The following is a 16,176-nucleotide window of genomic DNA, read 5'->3' as shown; positions in this document are numbered from 1 at the left end:
CATCCTCTAGCCGGTTTTCTAGCCCTGTAATGGGTTCATAATTACAGTTCAGGTATTGTGCCACTCACTTAAATAGCCCTTTTTAAACTTGTCTCTGGCCTGCCATTGTAGGCTGTGTGTCCAGTTTAAAAATTTCATTTCAACCTTTTGCTAGCCAGAAACTTCCTTTTAATGCATGCCTATGAAAGGCCCTACACCGCCCACAGGGTAGGGTGCATTGCACTTAAAGTTGGGCATGTACTTTTAGCTTTTATATTTCCTGGTAGTGAAAACCGTTGAAATGCATTTTTCACTACTTGGGTTACCTTATTACATTTAATAAGTGATAACTTTCAATATGGAGAAGATAGGAATATCATGATTGGTGTCTGAGAAATTGTAACTAAAAAGTCTCTTAAAAGGTAAAGTCAGATTTAAAGTTAAAATGCTGAAAATGCCGCTTTTAAGAATGTTGGCATTTTCCTGCCCTGGCTAATTGGTGCTTTACTTACCTGAAATCTTTAAAATTGCATATCCATGGTTCTCAATTTTGATGTCAAATTATTACATTTTACTTTATTTTTCTAAATTTCTATGTAATTTTTCTTGTGGTGTGTTTTCACTTTATTACTGTTTGAAGTGCTGAATAAATACTCTACACATTGACTTGAGATACGCCTGACTGCTTTTCGGCAGAGCTACCAGAGGGATAAACACAGGTTAATTTGAAGTTTGTTTGTGATCCACCCTGCAGAGACTGTGGTACTGCTTAAGAAGAGTTTCACCCTCCTCAACTAGTAACTCAATTTAAAACAATGACATTTTAACTGACCACTGGATGAAGAGGGCTCACGAAAGTTGTTCTATGCATATATATGTGTATGCCCTTTTATTATGAATGTTCAGAAAATTTAAAGATGGTGAAACAGCTAAAGCCGTCTGTAGGCCAGACCTAAAAAAGGTGGAGGGAATCTGAAATAAACAGGAAAAATACCCAATCATAAGAAAGGGGTAACTCAAAGCACTCTATATATGTATTGTGTTGTATTGCAGTCAACAGTTCTTCAACAGCATAAAGGTAAAGACTGTAGATCTAATAAAATCTTTGCGCACAATATATAACAGTCTCACAAGCTACAGTACATAGTTGAATCTGGATTAAGATCAAATCTTCAATTTCAAGGAAAATAAGATTAATTAATTTAGTGGCAATTTTCTGTCAGTTCTGCAGAATTTATTTGACTTTTTAGATTAAGTTAATCTCCATCCCTGCTCACACAGACCCACTGGGCATTGGCCTTTGCCTTTTCCCGCTCATTTCAATAAAATCCTCCTTGCAGAACAGAGGTCCTCCAGCCACTCGGCAGGACAAGACAGCAGATCACCTCTCCCCCATACAAGCCAACAAAAAAGCAATCACATATACAGCAGAGACCACTGACCCACCCTACATTACATTACCAGATTTGGATTTCCAAATAAGGATATGCATTTATCGCCTCCCTTACCCCAGCCCACATACCTAAAAGTCAACTGGCCCAGAGTAGTTTGCTTAGCAGGTAAACATCCTGAATGTCTATTATTGATTTGCATGCCAGGGTGTAGTGTAAGACACTGCTACTGCATGTGAACTAAGTGTAAAAATGAGGTGTATAAATGAGGAGAGAAGTTCTTCAGTGTCGAAGATGTGGAAAACGAAGATGGCACAATTACAGACAGTAAAAGCAGAAAACAACCTCTAAACTAGCATCAGCTCTGCTTCCTCCGAAAGGCCGAAAAATGGGAGTATCTTCTCAGAAAAGGAGGCCTGGGTAAAAGTGTAGAGATGCTCCTTGCTGTCAGCATTGTATAGTGACAATTGTCCACCCTCATAGTCCAAATAAACGCCTATCGTCCTGGGACTTTCACTCAAGGATATAACAGTGGGAGGGTTGGTGAGAGCCTCGTACAAACCTTTACACGTCACATCCTTACAGTAGTAACGATCAATAGCCCACAGACCCCCCTCTGGGAACCACGGAACCTCTTCCTTCCTGTTCACACTTTCTCGAATGACCCCGACACGCCATCCTCCCTTCTTTAGTTCCTGCACCTCCCAGTAATGTCTCCCAGAGGTGAAGCCCTGGCTTCCCAGCACACAGGTGTTGTACTCGTGAGTGAATCTCTTAGGGTTGTCTGGCACCGCCTGTTCTGTTTCTGTGCTTCTCATGTGTCGATGGTCCTCTGAGATGATCAGCCACTGACTTGCTGTGTCTGGATCTAGAGTCATCACCACTGCAGAAAGAGGAAAAAGAGGGGATTGGCTGGGTGTGTGTCTTCAAGGCTGACATCTACAACACATTATATATATGTTCACAAACTAGTAAAAAGAGAAACACAGTTGATCAAATAGATATATAGTTCCTAAGAAAGATGTCCTCGTCACTACAAGGGAAGACCTCAGTATTTTGGACTCTCTAAAGGGAACTTTGGCAAGCAGTCACGGCTTATAATAGGAAGTGGTAGAACATCTGTAGTTCATACACAGTAGGGGTATGGCACATACAATTATGCGGCAATGGAGAGGGGAGACAACCTTTACCACGCAGGTGTTTCACCGCGGTAGGTGTACAACGTGGGATTTAGAATGAAAGTCGTTTTAACGACTTGCGCTGGATGGTGCTGTAAGCTAAGGAATAGAACAATTTACTATTCCAACACCTTCCCTACTGTACGTAGAGTGGTGTTGGAATAGTAAATCGTACTATCCCTAAGTCCAGCGCCCTCCAGCGCAAGTCGTTGAAACGACTTGCGTTGTAAAGCCTGCGTTGTAACTTACCGCGATCAACATGATCGCATAGTTTCATCATACATTCAATGGAGAGGCAAGTTACGAGGCACCAATGACTAAATTATGCAGCAAGAAAAATATCAGTGTGTAGCAAGCAAAGGCAACTTACAACAATTTGGACATTTTAACATACAGTGAAAGAATAGCGAGGCCAATGATGTAAACAATACACATGTATCTTATGAATATTATACTCAGCAGATCTTATTAACAATGTTCAACACTAACAATGTATTTGTCATGCAGGGAAGCACATGAATACCGCTTTTATTGCCGATGTTTATACCTCCCACAGTAAAAGAACTATGTAAAACTTTGGAGCCACCCTTCAGAAAAGAATCATACACACACATGCTTTTTTGTGAGAATATCAACAAGGGAGGATGCTATTGATTGCCTTTTAAAGAAGAGAACAACAAAAATATGCCTGGGAACTGGCCAATGCAACAGTAGAAGAGAATGGTTCCTGCTGGAAGTTTCCTTAAACACACTTGAAGGGTACTTAGGTATGATGCCATAATTGATGGCATACAATAAGTTTGATGCCCAGCAGATATTTGCAGACAGTATAAAAACACATAAATACTAAAACAGCACTGTATCTGCTTTCCGATATATTGTCATTGATTCAATCATAAATTAAATATATTATAAACATAACTGATAAGCCAATGTGCTTCAGGGCAAAGTAAAGTGAACAACGCAGTGCTTCGTGCAGCGCTTGGTGCACAAGAAAAATGCAATGCAAGTCTTAAAATGGTGGTCCAACACACTGAAATGAATATCAGAAGTTAGTGTCAAAGTTTCGATCCAGTGGCAACTTAGGCCTGGGTCATCCTAAGGACTGCCCAGCCCACTTTTGAGGTAGCAACTTAATGGAAAATGGGCAAAATTCCAAACACAAACAGTTGTACTAACATGGGTTGGAAAGAATTCACAAATTCTTATGTCACCCTGACAGGCTTACAGACATTTTGCTTAAAAGTAAAGTGAATTAACACAGCCTTTGTAATGGTGAATGTATCCCTGACAGCAGCCCGTCTGTCTGCTGGAGGCTCTGCGAAGTCCAAGGTTCAAGAGGTAAATTCTGGAGTAAAGGCTGTAGTATGTGTCGAGAGTGTTGATGTGTTGGGTAGTTGTGATTTTGGTCATATGTTTGGTGTTTTCCTGTTGCCTACTTCTCTACTACTGCTACTACGCTAATGCGGAGATCATTTTATTTGTCGCTAACAGCCATTAAGGACAGTTTTTAGACAAAAATGTCAGTTGTACAGATCGCTACTTCTGTTAGCGATAATTATATACAGGAGAGGCGTTCCCGTGCAAAAACGGTCGCAAACCCCACTACTCCATATTTACAAGGGGATACTTGAAGTTCTGAAGACCAAAAAAACTGTCTCAAACTGTAGTTAGAGCCAGTTACTTAAGACCAGAAAATAGCTCGTCTTAGAAATGGGGATAACACTTGGGGCCTCATCTCAGCAGGTTTTAGTGCTGGACAGCACTGCAAGCAATTTTGCAGTGCTGCCCTGCGACAAAACTACAGGGCAGGAATGCGCATTCCTGGGCCCCAGTCATGAAATGTGTTGCAGCGCTGCGAGATGACAGCATTGCAACACTACTCACTACGCCCATTCTTGCAACAGCATCGATGCGCTGTATTTCCTGGACAGCGGTCCTTGACGCAAGTAATGACAGATACATCAGGAATCCTGACGTACATGTCTTCGCTAAAGTGATGCATTGCTGCAGTCGTATCACAACCCTGACTCAACTCCATCAATGCATTGGGCCAGCCTATCCCTGTGGCACTGCATCACCCTCACGCCTGCCATCAGGCAGGCGGAAGGTACTGATGCAGTGCCGTTCATAAGGGGTGACTGAATGTCGGCGCTGTTGGAGATCCATCAGTGGCAGTTGCGCGCTATGGTGTCATCGTTTGTAAGCGTTGGTGGAGTGTTGGTGCGGAGGAAGTTGACGAGACGTTCTTTGGTGGCCTTGATCCAGCTGTGAGGGGGTGCAATGATGGCGGTGGAATCTGGTGGGCAAGGTGAAGACGTGATGTTACCAATGATGGTCGGTCCAGGAGAGTCCGGTGTTGTGGCTGTAGTTGGAGTTTCCGCTGTTGGAGGTGATGTGCTCGACCGTGTGTCTTGCTATGTGGCTTGTTGAGGTGACTTGCTGCTTGCCTCTGATGTAGGAGACCTTCCCCTGGAGGGGTTGGTGTCCTGGTCACTGGGGTTGTCCAGGTGGAACTTGAGTTTACCAAGTAGGATGTCGTCAGTGGATGGGAGACCCTGAGGTGCAATGAGGTCGACAATAGTATTGGAGAATGGAGGGCCAAGGCCCGGGGGGCCTGCACATGAGGGTGCCGCAGAGGATGTGCTTGGGCTTGGTCCGGATCTGGGAGTTGAGGTGGTCACCCTTGGGTCATTAGAGTGCGTGGTCAGTCAGAGTGTGCTTCTGTAGGTGATGGCAATGCCTCCTCATTGACAGTCGGGGTGCTCCTTGCGGATGATACTGCAGCAGTCAGTGATGGCATGGGCGAAATCTGGTCCAGAGCAGAGGTTGGTCCTGGCAGGCGAGGTGGCATCCAGGGTTGATGGAGAGGAGGGTGGTGGCGTCGTAGCGGTGGAGTGTCCAAGAGGAAGGCTCCTTGGTGCTGAGCGCGGTCCAGGGGCAGACGGACGCAAAAGGCGTAGCCTATGGGTTGCCTTTGGCACGGGAGATGACCATTACAATGCAGACAGTACATCGTTAACAACACAACTCCGACAACGCAGGTGCCTTAACTCGCATTTGATTACAACTCATTGTGAGGTCAGTAATGGGGTAATTTAAACTTTATCGGGTGAGTAAGGGTTTCAGATGTAAAATATGACAATTTGGGTGTGTTTTGGGGTAAAATATGGAAATTCGGGTGTGTTTTGGGGTAAAATATGAAAATATGGGTGGGCATTTGGGTCAAATTAGATTTTTGGGTGCGTTATGGGGGCTCGAAAAGGAATTCCAGACTTCACGGTTGGGTGTAGGGTGAAAAGGTTAGTTTTGGGTTGCACACACTGAAGTGGGAATAGTGATATATATGTCTCCGCTATGCAACACCAACTCTACTGTTGCAATGTGCCTAGTATTAGCATGCATTGGAATGGAATGCGATATTATGGCATGCATCGCAACCACGTATGTGCCTTTGGCACACAAGTGGTACGCCCGCTGTGCATGGGCGCACAGCGGCCGCCGTTGAAAAGTGCTGGGGGGGCTGGACAGCTGGGAGGTGGTAAACGCTGGAAATAACACTGGATATGGAGTGGACGTGAGGATGTGTGTGTGAGCTGGTGTTGTAAATATTTTATTAAGGGAAATCTTACCTCGAAGCCGGGTCCCTTGTCTTTGTTACTCCTGCTCTCCTGCATCTGCTTCCAGGAACAGGGAGAAGGCAGCCAGGCTCCCTCCCCTGAGCCAAACACAATTCTGCGATGCGGCGGTGGGACCGGTAATTGGCAATGGGACAAGGCATGCAGCCAGGGGCTGGAGGGGTGGGCATGTTCTCCATGCGGGCTGTAATGCAGCCTCCATTACGAACAGGGAAGCACGCATGCCTGCTTTGGGCGGCCTGAGCAGGCCGACCAAACAGTCATTGCGCACTTGAGTGGGCATGTCAATCTGCCCATGCCTTGCCCCGTGCTTGGAGCAGTCCTATCCACCCTCCCAACTGCAAAGGAAACATAGCACGGCTACATCAGTAAGTTATCATCATGTGTTGATTGTTCCTCTTCTGCACTGCTTGAACGCAGTGGTGCGAAGCTCTTCCGCCATAGTGGATGAGCCGCAACTGGGGGTGCGTCCTCTATGTGTGCTATGCCTGGGAGACTCGACCCCCAGGGCGTCCTGGCCTGCGTCCTTACCTGGAAATGTTCTTACCTGGACATTGATACAGTGGCGCAATCCGCTGCACTCTCTCCAAATCTGTGACTCAGCCAGCAGGAGCCCCAGCCAGGTGGGAATTCAGAAGCCAGGGTACAGTAGATGTCGCAAAGTCTGCTGATGAACTTCCCAATGCAGTTGATGCAGCAGGGCCCCCTTAGGCGTGAAGTTGCAGCCCTCCCGCCACACAAGTTCGGCGCAGCTCAGGGGCCTCACCCTCCACAGCGTCCGGCCAGCCCAACATCATCCAGCCTGTGATGCAGAGAGGCGGCACCCACCATTGGTAATCCCCTCTGTGCACCCTGGTGTAGTGGGAGATCATAGTATGCAATGCAGTCCTCCCTACATTGAGGTGCAGGAGCACCTCTACTATTCACAGCTCGAAGGTGCACAAGGCAGTCTTCTCACACAGGTCAGCAACGTGTCTCCATGCGACCTGGCAGACTTCACCACCACGCACGGGCGAGCATCGCGCCTCAATGTGTACCGCCCCAGCTCATTGATTCCACTGCACCTCCGCATTCCACTCCAGGCCCCAGACGCAGGTCCAACGAGGCATCCAGGCTCCAGACGCAAGTCCAGCTAGGCATCCCGGCTCTCATCCAGGTCATCCTGGATGTTGGGTGGTTTGCAGGGGTTGTTGATGTGTGCTGCACTTGGCCCAGACAGCTCCATTCTGCATTTTTTTGGTTTTTATGCCTATTTTCTATTGGATGTTGACTGGTAGGCTTTTTTGGCATTAGTGGGAAAAAAAACTCACGTTGGGCTGGCGAATGCGAGTTTTTTTGTCGCTGATTGGCCTATCGGTAGTTTACACCCACCAACGCTGGTATTCTATAGCCTTCGCGCTGATGTTAGCGGCGGTTTTCACCGGCGTTCCCTGACACTATTGTCATGTATTGACGGCTTGTTAATACGCTGCTAACATGGCGATAGTTTTCAGGGCTAGGCGGCGATAAAAAAACTGCAGCTAACTGGCGTTTGCGATAGGTATCGCCGGTCTTTGTGAATATCCCCCTGGGTTCTCTGCACTTGGTGGCAGAGAGCTCCGTTCCACAAGGGAAGACAACTCACCCAACAGATGCACAGTATAAATGTGACTGGAAATGTTTTACACAGGCATAATTTCAGTCATAGGGGGTTTCGCCATTTTGTATCAGGGGATGGAGTTTTGTAAATAATCCTACTGGTGGGAAATTTCTCTGCCTAGGTTTACACAGAAACCTATGTTTGCAGAGATCTACAAACTTAGATTTTCTTGTGTGAATATACCCCTTGTTTTACCTGTACATAGATGCCCTTCAGTCCATGTGATGTTAAATGTTATGTTAAATTATTTTATCAAGCGCTCGATTACCCGAGGGTGTTTTGGCACTAGAAACAATGTGGCAGGTAACACAGGAATGGAAGTGAGCCCCATTATGGGGAATTAAAAAGCCAGGTCTTAAGGGACTTTCTAAACATCAGATTAAGGGAAGCTTTGATATGAAGTGGAAGCTCATTCCGTGCTTGAGCTGCACCCCACACAAAACTGCGGCCGCCCCAGGTCGCACGTTTCAAACTGCTACAGCGACTGTTTTAGCATCAACCATCAACTGTGGATTGAAATTGTTTTGGTAGAAACTACAAATTGTGCAACAGAAGGTGATATTTTGGGGAATTTTGTTGGAAGGGTGGAAACTCGCTATTTGCATGTAACAATTCAGACATGTAGGTACATAGTTACAGTCATCGTGACTATGACAGCACTCACACATTCAATATCCAGTCAGTGCAATATCTTATACAACGACTACTTCGTTATTTACAGTAGGAAGGAGTATATTAGGCAAAGGCACTCAAAACAAAATCACAAAGTCTTCCCATCTTCTGGGTTTAGATATGGTCTCAAAAGTCATTCAATGCTTACACAGTTAAGTGCAAATTTTAATTTTCTATAGCCCAAGCTATTCTGTGGTGAGCGGATCTGTAGGTTCCAGCTGACGTCAGATCCTTTGCACCATTCGTTTCACTACAGGGATACATTTGTATAATCCAGTCAACGGAATCCGGCTATCAGGCAGCGACTACAAGAGTTCTCATGGGCTAGGATTCGTCTGCCCTTTGGACTAGTTTTTCCGCTACACAATCTATGTCAACCCTAAAAATGCACCATTAAAAAGTGTACAAGGCCCCCCAAGGCAACTGTAAGACAGTGTTAACGTGATATCTGCTATACCCGGGCATGTAGTGATGGGTATTTAAAGGGCACAGTTCTTCGGACCCGTACAGACTCCAAAATGGCCCCAGCCGGGTGCAAGCTGCCAGAAGACAGGACAGTACTGCGTGCATGACATTCAACAGTGTTTTAGATCCTAAGGAACCTTAATCGTGGTACAAATCAGTCATGTTCAAGATGCTCTGCTTCAGCAGACATCCATGGCATTAAATGTATTTCCTTGTTGAATGACTTCCTCCACAAGCAGTAACACCCTATTTTGTGGCCACAAAAAAAAAAAAATTTCTAGGCACAATAACTCCGGATTTATGTGCTTATAAATTAGGTCTCACCAGTCTGGCTGCGAAAACCCTATTGTGGAATTACAGCGGGTCCACAGCCTGCCGATTGCTTGGCTTTATTGTCAGTCATTTACTTTCCATTCAATGGATTGCCTTCCTCATTTTTTGTTTGTCCCTCCCTTGCAGCGTTGCCTTTTAATCCTTTTGATTGACTGACTTGTGTTCTTCCACTGCTCACATTTAGGGAACTTCTTATTCTTTTCCTTTTAGCACTCCATGAGAGTGCATATGTTTTATAGCTCTCCTGCATGTGGCACCCTACCCCTTCCCAAACTGTCTGCAAAAGTACTGCCACATGGATATTGGTGCTGGGGGTAAGGGCTGGAGAGTAGACTTTCAGAGTGGTTTTCCTTTATCTTTTGGATGTCACATATTGTATGAAAGCACGCGATTTGGCAGACAAAGCCTTTGTATTTGAAAGGGCCATGTGCTGTACTAACTTACCCGGTGTCTGAGGCAGAAAGTTTACTTATTATGACACTTCTGCTGGAAGTCCATAAATCTGCTTCCTGAACCGTTACAGAGGACCAAATGGCTGAATCCTCTGGAAAGTAAATTAGGCCTTGACAAGCATTTCCTTTCACATTCTTTTTTAATTCTATTTTGAAAAACAAGCCATATCACTTTTAAAGATTCAAATGTTGAATTAAATATACAGTTTTGAGATACCATAAAGATATGTGCTTGCTTTTCATCCAGTTGTTCTGAGCTTTCTTTTCTTTGACCTTTTTTTTTTCAATAATATTTTACAGATAAACATTGGCAAAGCCAACAGCTCGGCTCTCGCGTTATAACGGTGTGTTCTGTTTCCTTTGCCAATGTTTGTTTACCTTTACTTTCCCCGAGTCGATTGTCGCTTGTGGACTCCACTACTGTGAGGCGCTGTGATGTCGCTGTATGTGGCATCCATGTTGTGATTAACAGCTTGCTCTGCCCTTTATTGATTCAACCTTCCTGTTCATTTTCCACAGCAGTGTTGCTGCGTGTTGTGTCCTCCTGAGGCGGAAGCCGGGAGGTTGTGCTGTGTGTCGCCAGTGTGTGTGGACCTCTTGAGAGCGCTAGAAACTCTATTCTCTCTGTGCTTTTTAAAAAATAAAATCGGCATTTTTAATAGTGCAACGTAAGTGATTCAAAACTTACCTTGACAAGCTTCCTTTTAACCCAGGACACTCGTCGGCCCCTTCCCCGCAATATATTGGATACTCCGGTGATCAGCCGAGTTAGGCGCTGACACACTCGGACCTCACCTCGGCCCTCGGAATAGAGCAGCGGCCATCTTGGGGGTAGGCTACACATTCTGCGCTCTAGTCTCCAGTGCATAAAAGAGACGGTTATGCCTCCGCGCAGCGGACGCGGTCAGCGGACGCGCCGTCTCAGCGCTGGAGTCACGCCAGAGTCTAGGCCGTCTGCGCCCGTCAGCGCCCGTCAGCGCTGAGGAAGCGCTGGGGGGCGGGCAGGCTGCTCATATAGATCCCCATGTTCCTGGTAGTCCCATATATTCCTTACGGACATTGCTATCCTATAAATCCTGTCACCACACGTTCCTACCTGAGGGGTTACCTGATGCCCTCAAGTGCCAATGCACAGGGAGAGGGGATAGCCCCTCCCCCCATACCTCCCGAAATAGGCACGCTAGACTGGGAACTCACAAGCTCCCCCGCCTGAGTAGAGAGACTGGGGGTTCATTATTAACACCAGATCCCTAATTAAGAACAATCTTGCCTTTAGGGATTTTATCTCCGATAGAAAACCTCCCTGGGCATTCATCACGGAGACCTGGGCCGCAGAGCATACTGGGCCAGAACTCCTGAATGCTATCCCGGAGGGGTACGCGCTGTCAAGAATGAACAGAGAGGGGCGAGGGGGGGGGGCTGGGTATTCTAGATAGAACTTCTATAAGATGTCGAACCGAGCATCTTTCTTTACCACGTGACTCCTTCCAGGCCCTATACTTTGCTCTTAATCCTTCCCCTACAATCTCCTTCACTGGGATCCTGATCTACAGGCCTCCTGGCCCCAGGCCTTCCTTCTGTCAAAACCTACTTAGGGTGCTGGAACCCTATATCGACAGACCCAACTTCACCATTCTTGTAGATTTTAATTTCCATTTGGAGATGGACAACTCCACAGATACTGTTTTTCTGCTGGACTCACTAGCTTCCTGTGGTCTAACACAAAGAGTAGAGGGTCCCACTCACACAGCAGGACATATTCTGGATGGGGTCTTCACCAACGACCCTAGGGTAGAGATTGGGATCCCCCTTCCTCTGTCGTGGTCAGATCACATGGCTATCCCCCTGGACTTTACTTACTCTAACTATGCCACTCCCCTAGCAGACCCCAGTATGTGGGAACTAAAAAGGAATTTCAGAGGGATATACAGTGATTCCTTAGCTCCCCTTTTGTCCAGTCACAGTTCATCATCAGTAAGGGACAACGACAGCGCTGCTCTGGACCTGTATAATTCCATTCTAAAGGCCGTGGACAAACTGGCCCCGCTCATACAGTATTACTCTGCCAGGAAGCGACCCTCAGCGCCTTGGTACTCTGATACTCTCAGGTCACTTAGACAGGGATGCAGGAGACAAGAGAGGCTCTGGAGACTTAATCTCGATCCAGATGAAAAGAACAAACATAAACTCCTACTTAAAGAATATAAAACCGCGGTGCTTGCGGAAAAGAAACAACATTTCTCCAAACTGACTGCCTCCCTCAGCTCCACTAGGGAATTGTTTAAAATCGTCGATTCCTTGTCGGCTTTGCAATCTCCTGATCCCATAATAGCAACTCAGGAGCTCTGCGACCAGATTTCTACTTTCTTCCATGCAAAGATAATTGACATCTATTCAGGCCTAAAAGTTCTTAATCAAGAACTAGGACCTCCAGCTGCCCTATCGCCTCACTTTGCGAAAGAAGATCCAATAGAGTCAACACAGGGCAATCTTAACATATTCCCCCCCCCCGCTCACTTTAGAGAAACTTGATTCGCATCTCGACAAGCTTAAATCTGGATCCCCCCTCGACCCTTGTCCTCTGAAGACCTTTAAAAAATGCAGAGATGTTCTACTTCCTGTTTTTCTGGAAGTTATCAAAATGGCAATTCAGGAAGGTGTCTTCCCTACCTCCTGGAAAATGGCCATAGTTAAGCCCCTCCTAAAACAGGCCTCACTGGATCCCTTGATCTTAAAGAACTTTCGGCCTATCTCATTACTCCCAGCCCCCGCAAAAATGCTAGAGGCCCATTTAAACAACCATCTGAGTGCCTTGTTGGAGAACTCCAGCCTACTTGACCCCTCCCAGCATGGCTTTCGGAGGGCCCATAGCACCGAGTCTGCCCTGTCAGTAGTCACAAATAACATCCGTGCTAAGGTTGACAGTGGCCAGACTACCCTTCTGGTCCGGCTCGACCTTACAGCCGCATTTGACACCCTATCCCCCCACAGCCCGTAACTTTAGGAACTGCATGGAAGCAGTTGCAGCCTGGATGGTGAGGAATTTCCTCAAATTAAATGGGGAAAAAACGGAGGTGCTGATCTTCGGAGGCAAGGAGGAGATCTGGTCAATGGACTGGTGGTCTTCCGTCCTTGGACCCTGTCCTATGCCCTCTCAGTCCGCTCGGAACCTGGGTGTCATTTTTGATGCCAAGCTTTCCTTTGACAAACAGGTCAGTAGGACGACTTCCACATGTTGTGGTGTCCCTAGCATCTAGAGGGAAATTAGTACACTACCTCTTCACCGAAGCCCGCAAATTGGTCACGGTGGCCCTAATTTCCTCAAGGTTAGACTACTGCAACGCACTATACCTGGGAATTAATAAACTACAGGTACAGCACCTACAACTAGTACAAAAAGCAACAGCCCGGTTTGTCGTTGACGCCCCAAGGTTCGCATCAGGCACCTCAATTAGGAAAGATCTGCATTGGCTTCCCATCCAGGCCAGAATAGAGTTCAAGGTCCTGTGCCTCACCCACCGTGCTTTGCACGGTCTTGGATCGGAAGACATCAGACCCCTGGTGATCCTCTATGCTCCCGGCAGGGCACTTCGCTCTGCCAACAAAAACCTTCTTTCTGTACCCAAAAGCAACAAGGCCAGATGGGGCGAGAGGGCCTTCTGGTTGTCATGCTCTCCTGTTTCCAGCACTGCACGATATTCGGGTCTGCTCCAGGATCTGGAACAACCATCCGGTTGAGATCAAGGGACTAACCTCCCACTCTCTCTTCCGAAAGGCTTTGAAGACCTGGCTCTTCAGGGAGGCCTACCCGTAATCGGCTCACTCCGCTTTTCTATCACACAGCTTCTCCATCCTCAGCGCCTTGACGCCTTTGGGCAAAGTTGCGCTTTACAAGTCCTATCTCAACTCAACTCAACTCAACTCAAGTGTGTTCTGCTGTTCCCACTGACACTTTCGTAAAATCCCCACTTTCTTTAATCCAGTCTAATCCAATGAGTAGCTCATGAGCTACTGGCAGCTTGCCAGCTACTTGAACGTAGCTCTCCTGTGTGCAGTCTAGCCTACTAAATTAGAAGCTTTTGATTGGTTAGATTAATAGATGTGTGAAACTACATTGAAAAAGGTGGGGGCGTGGCTACGGCGTGATACAGAATGGCTGCCTCTTGAGGGAGCTCCGTACGCCAGGCTAATTCATCTGGCAAATACCACTGATCCAGGACACCTGCGCAGATAAAAACCTAACGAACTGTCTGGGAACTGCCTCAGACACATACGGAGTGAACTTGGCATAAATTGATTGGCGGGAACCCATTGAACTGGGAGGTGACACTGTAAGCATGGCGGTGAGAAAATGGCGGGTGAATCGCGAGTGCAGGTGGAGCTAGGAGCTCTGAAGCGCTGGGCGGGAGCTGCGTGAGATCCTAAGCGAGCTGTACCGTGGATTCCTCGACTGGCGGGCCAGGTTGGGACTGCCGAGAACATCCTGTAGCGCAACCCCAATGGCGGAGAGAGGTACATCGGGAGTGGCGGGGCCAACTGGTGGGAAAGCGTTTCAGAGGACTAGCCTCAACGCTGGGGTGCTGCAAGTGCTCCAGGGACGACAAAGCAAGGAGGAGATATTGCCCGACGATCTGTCCCCCTGGAAGCCCTGCGAGAGTGCGGTGAGTGAGGCGGGGGCCTCTCGCTGTGTTGGGTGTGGGGGGGCTTGCACGGTTGTGACTGAGAACCCCTGGGTAATCACCTCGGCGAGGTCCAGGTGCACCGAAGCGGGCTGGCGGGGTCGGGCAGGGTGTAGGGGCCGCAACTGCTGCATTTCCCGCGGGGCGTTTGGCCTGGCTGTGCTGCAGCGAGTGTGGGGGTGCTAGCAGTTTGGCTCAGAGGGCAGACCGGACTGCTTCAACAGACTGGGGCCCTGTTGGATTCCTCCGGCCTGCATGGTGAGCTAGTGCTGGGCTCTATATACAGGGACAAGTAGGCTGCGTAACCAGCGTGCTACTGGGGCTAATCTAAAAGCCTCTATATCTGTGACTGTACAGCTGTGTGAAGAGCCTGCTTTAGCGAGCCAAGGATCAGACCCGAATATCGTGCAGTGCTGGAAACAGGAGAGCATGACAACCAGACAGGGGAGAGCTGAGTGGGGCCCAGTGGAGCACATACTACTGAAGCCTAGAGTTGTGGCAGCCGGGAAGACTGTGTCTACTCATTGACTGTGTGCCCTCCGCTGGGGGGACCGCTGTGAGGTCTGCCAGCACATCATTCCCAGGCAATTTGATCGACAGCCTGCATGCGGAGCCTGGGGCTATAGGCGCACCACCGTGGGGTCTCCGAAGTACAATCTGCTTGCGTACAGCTTAGACGCTGATAGCGGAAACCTGTGTATCCATAGACTGGGTGAGAAGAGCGCATTGTGTGATTGGAGTCAGGTACATTGCTGGTAAGCCCTGCCATTATGGGAAAGCCACCAAAACTCCCATTTGAAAGTAAATGAAACACGCGTGCAATGGAGACCATGGTGGAACAAGCTGCGACACAGAGCACGTTTGACACTGTTGAGAGCCCGGAGGATGACATGAGAACCATCCTGCTGGAACTGCGCTCAGATCTAAAAACCATCGACAGTAAGATTGATGCACTCGCGTCTAGATTAGACACGAACACAGATTTGACGTCTTGGAAAACAGGTTATCGGACACGCAGGACTCGCAGGCGGAATCGTGGACACATATACTGCATATGGAGAAAGTGCTGGAGGTCATCAAAGCTAAAAACAAGGATTTGGAAGCGCGCTCCAGACGGAACAACCTTCGTATAATTGGTCTTCCAGATTGCACCACTATATCAAAAATGGAGCCGTTCATTGATAATCAGTTACACTAATTATTTGGCCCTGTTCTGTCTGCGGTCATGATCGTGGAGAGAGCGCACGATCACTGGGTCCTCGGCACAAGCCAGGTGCGCAGCCACGTCCGATCATTGCACGCCTGTTAAATGATGCAGACAGAGATGCCAGAGCCAAGAGTCCTATAAATCATAAGGGTGACAACTTGTCCTTCATCCCGGACTACTCTCCTGTTGTACAGGCGGCCCGCAGAGAGTTTGTACCGGTAAAAAAGATCCTACAGACTGCCTCTGTCCCCCATGCTATGTTATATCCTGCTAAATTGAAAATAACACACAAAGGTCAGGCGCATTTCTTTACTCTAAGTCAGCCTTAAAATTCACGAAACACATATGCATAAATAGATCCCACCAGGGTGGCTGGGGGAGCCCGTCAGCCTTGCTAGACCCAGAAGACTTGGACCAGTAATAGTACTTTCTATATCTTTGTAGACATGTTTGGAAATGTGATTGATTAATATGTTATAGTTGGTGCAGGTTCAGCTCGTCTGAGGCAGGAGCAGTGTGCCTTCTGAATGATGTTACGCAGTT

At 47.5% G+C, this 16,176-nt stretch overlaps 1 protein-coding gene across 3 annotated transcripts in view; it reads right to left on the bottom strand.

Moving 5' to 3' along the window:
* Positions 1–1,191: 1,191 nt before the first annotated feature.
* The window catches only part of LOC144756190 (E3 ubiquitin-protein ligase TRIM39-like), a 127,368-nt gene continuing 112,383 nt past the window's right edge, over positions 1,192–16,176 (bottom strand). For all 3 annotated transcript variants that reach the window (XM_078645789.1, XM_078645790.1, XM_078645791.1), the window contains exon 3: positions 1,192–2,253. In XM_078645789.1, the coding sequence (XP_078501915.1) occupies positions 1,718–2,253 (536 nt within the window). In that variant the 3' untranslated portion in view covers positions 1,192–1,717. The remainder of the gene's footprint in view (positions 2,254–16,176) is intronic.

Source organism: Lissotriton helveticus, chromosome 5_1 (genome assembly GCF_964261635.1).
Source record: "Lissotriton helveticus chromosome 5_1, aLisHel1.1, whole genome shotgun sequence".
In the NCBI taxonomy this organism is placed as follows: Eukaryota; Metazoa; Chordata; class Amphibia; order Caudata; family Salamandridae; genus Lissotriton; species Lissotriton helveticus.
The sequence above is the reverse complement of the archived record's forward strand: the minus strand, read 5'-3'. Positions and strand labels throughout refer to the sequence as shown.